Source organism: Telopea speciosissima, chromosome 9 (genome assembly GCF_018873765.1).
Source record: "Telopea speciosissima isolate NSW1024214 ecotype Mountain lineage chromosome 9, Tspe_v1, whole genome shotgun sequence".
NCBI classification, from domain to species: domain Eukaryota; kingdom Viridiplantae; phylum Streptophyta; class Magnoliopsida; order Proteales; family Proteaceae; genus Telopea; species Telopea speciosissima.
Genome location: NC_057924.1, coordinates 26361408 through 26363920, shown reverse-complemented (window position 1 = coordinate 26363920; position 2513 = coordinate 26361408). Strand labels below are relative to the sequence as shown.

At 44.2% G+C, this 2513-nt stretch overlaps 1 protein-coding gene across 1 annotated transcript; it reads left to right on the top strand.

The window, feature by feature from the left end:
- Positions 1-261: 261 nt before the first annotated feature.
- Positions 262-871, top strand: LOC122638791. Its single transcript, XM_043831640.1, has 2 exons — positions 262-640; positions 738-871. The coding sequence occupies exons 1-2, from the start codon at positions 262-264 to the stop codon at positions 869-871; spliced, it is 513 nt and encodes a 170-aa protein (XP_043687575.1).
- The last annotated feature ends 1642 nt before the right edge of the window (positions 872-2513 follow it).

Genomic DNA, 2513 nt, shown 5'->3' with positions numbered 1-2513 from the left:
CAAGCTACCATTAGTATGGCACCATTTGAAGCTCAGTATGGAAAGAAGTGCCAAACACCTTTGTATTGGGACGAGGTGAGCGAGCAACGTATCCTTGGTCTGGAGTTGATCCAGGTAACTTGTGAGAAGGTGGACCTGATTCATTAACGAATCATGGCAGTCCAGTCTAGATAGAAGGGTTATGCAGACCTGAGAAGGAACGATTTAGAATTCATTGTTGGAGACAAAGTGTTTCTCAAGGTGTCACCCACCAAAGGGATAATGCAATTCAGTAAGAAGGGCAAGCTGAGTCCGAGGTTCATTGGACCTTATAAGATTCTTGTAAGAATTGGGCCAGTAGTGTACCGGTTGGCATTTCCTCCATCCTTGGAGGGTATGCATGATGTATTTCGTGTGTCCATATTGTGGAAGTACGTTCACAACCTGAGCCTTGTTCTGTCACAAGAACCACTAGAACTCGCAGCAAATATGTCTTACAAGGAGCAGCCCAAGAAGATTATGGATAGCAAGATTGTCCACCTTCGCAATCGACCTATCTACTATGTGAAGGTGAAGTGGTGTAACCATACCGAAGAAGAAGCATCTTGGGAGGCTGAAGTGGAAATGTGGGTGAAGTACCCCTCTCTCTTTGACTTACGAGGTATGTCAATTTTGAGGATGAAATTTCTTGTAAGGTTGGGGGAATGTTACCCGCACCCAAGATACTAATAATATAATCTCATTGTTATGCCATGTAGATGGAGCAGAGGTCTATGCCGGTGAATTGTTCTTCTTGGTTATCAAGCCGACTGATAAGATCATTGATCAGTTTATGGGGTTGACTGTCGAGGGTGGATTCCTCAACCGAGAGGGGAAAATTCATCAACGATGACTTCACGGACTTTCCTCCTAGCACGAGTCCCAAGAGCGAGGAGTATCGAAAGGCACACCTTGTGTCATGCCACTTAGACACTTCGTGCCCTAGTGAAGTCAATGTTGAAATGAGGAAGCTCTTCGGGATCATGGAAGACACATCGTGCCAGTCGAGGGGGAAGTTGCTAACCTTAAGTTATACTTGTTCACCCTTCCCTTTATGATCTTGAAGTACAGGCCAAGGCCCGGTAACTTTATTATTGTTGTTCAGCTTTTTTAGTAGGAACGGATTCACGAACGGACCCATTGTTGATGAGTCCATTCGAGGATCCGTTCATGCTAGTTAGTGTTTTATGCTGAGTTTTCACTGTGGGACACACGTGCCCGTGTTCCGGACACCATAGCTATGTCCCCGGACATGGTGGACTCCACCCTTAACCTCTCTTGCATTGTTGGACCTTATATGTGGGCCCACAAGGCCCAAACCTATGAACTAGCCAAACAGGTCCTAAGTGGGTCACTTACTATATATAGACTTGGGCCCTTTTCATTGGGCATTCAACACATCCACCTACCAAGGACCGTGGGAATTAAGGGAGTGTGAGAATGTGAGAGTGAAGGAAAGGAGAAGAGGAGGTGATTGGGTGGAGGCTTGCTGATTTGGGAGGATACCATCGGAGCACTTTCCGTTAGCCAAGTGAGTTTAATTCTCCTCTTCCCTCTTTAAACCTAAACCTAGGAAATCCTAGTTGATCGGTTGAGCTTAGGTTTCCACTTGGGACCCAAGTTATACTTATGAACTCTTACAATGACTCATGTATGGACTATTATTCACCACCCTTAGCCCCAAAGACCTCCCTTGGGAAACCCTAGTTGCTGTTCTAAGACCCATTAACCTAACCCTATACGATCGACCTTGGGGGAATACAACCCTTGATTCCCCTAAAAGGCAATGCTTAGGTTAGGACATTATGACCTTAATGAACTCTATGATGACCTGCCCTAAGCCCTAAGACAATAAAATACATAAATATTGAGGTTGGAAAGTGATAATTTAAAGAATCTCTGTTCTGACTCGAACGGATTCACGGCCGGACCCAAGTATCGAGAGTACGTTCGAGAATCCATTCAGCTTAATGGGTTAAATTTGAATGTTTGTTTTGAACAGATCCTTGACTGGACCCACTAGGCTGCCTCCATTGGAGGATCTATTCGAGATATGTGGCTACTACTTCTCTTAACTGAGAACGGATTCACCAATGGATTCACATGAGTGCCTCCGTTAGAGGATCTGTTCCAACTTTTGCAGCTACTGTCTCTAATGAACTGTGAACAAATTCACCAACGGACCCACTGTGAGTACCTCCGTTCGAACTCCTTTTTGCTATACTGAATGGCAAACCTTGGGGACTCTTTATGGGACCCACCTACATCTTCTAACACTGTGTTCATGCACCCTTAGGCTGTCTAACTACTACGGGGGAATGTGTACCAAGGCGATTGTTCACAAACACAATGAACAATACACAAACTATTAGTGAGTGGGTTTTGGGTGACTTCTTGGGTTTGATTATAATTAAACATAATTTGATAATGCTATTTGCATCATTATCAAGCATGTTGCATATTTGCATTCTATATCTTGATTGATCTGATGTTGA

Bases quoted from the DNA above. Each gene is read 5' to 3' on its own strand.
- LOC122638791 (XM_043831640.1), top strand. From the start codon at position 262: ATGCAATTCAGTAAGAAGGGCAAGCTGAGTCCGAGGTTCATTGGACCT. The intron at 641-737 runs GTATGTCAATTT...TATGCCATGTAG, and splicing joins CTCTCTCTTTGACTTACGAG to ATGGAGCAGAGGTCTATGCC.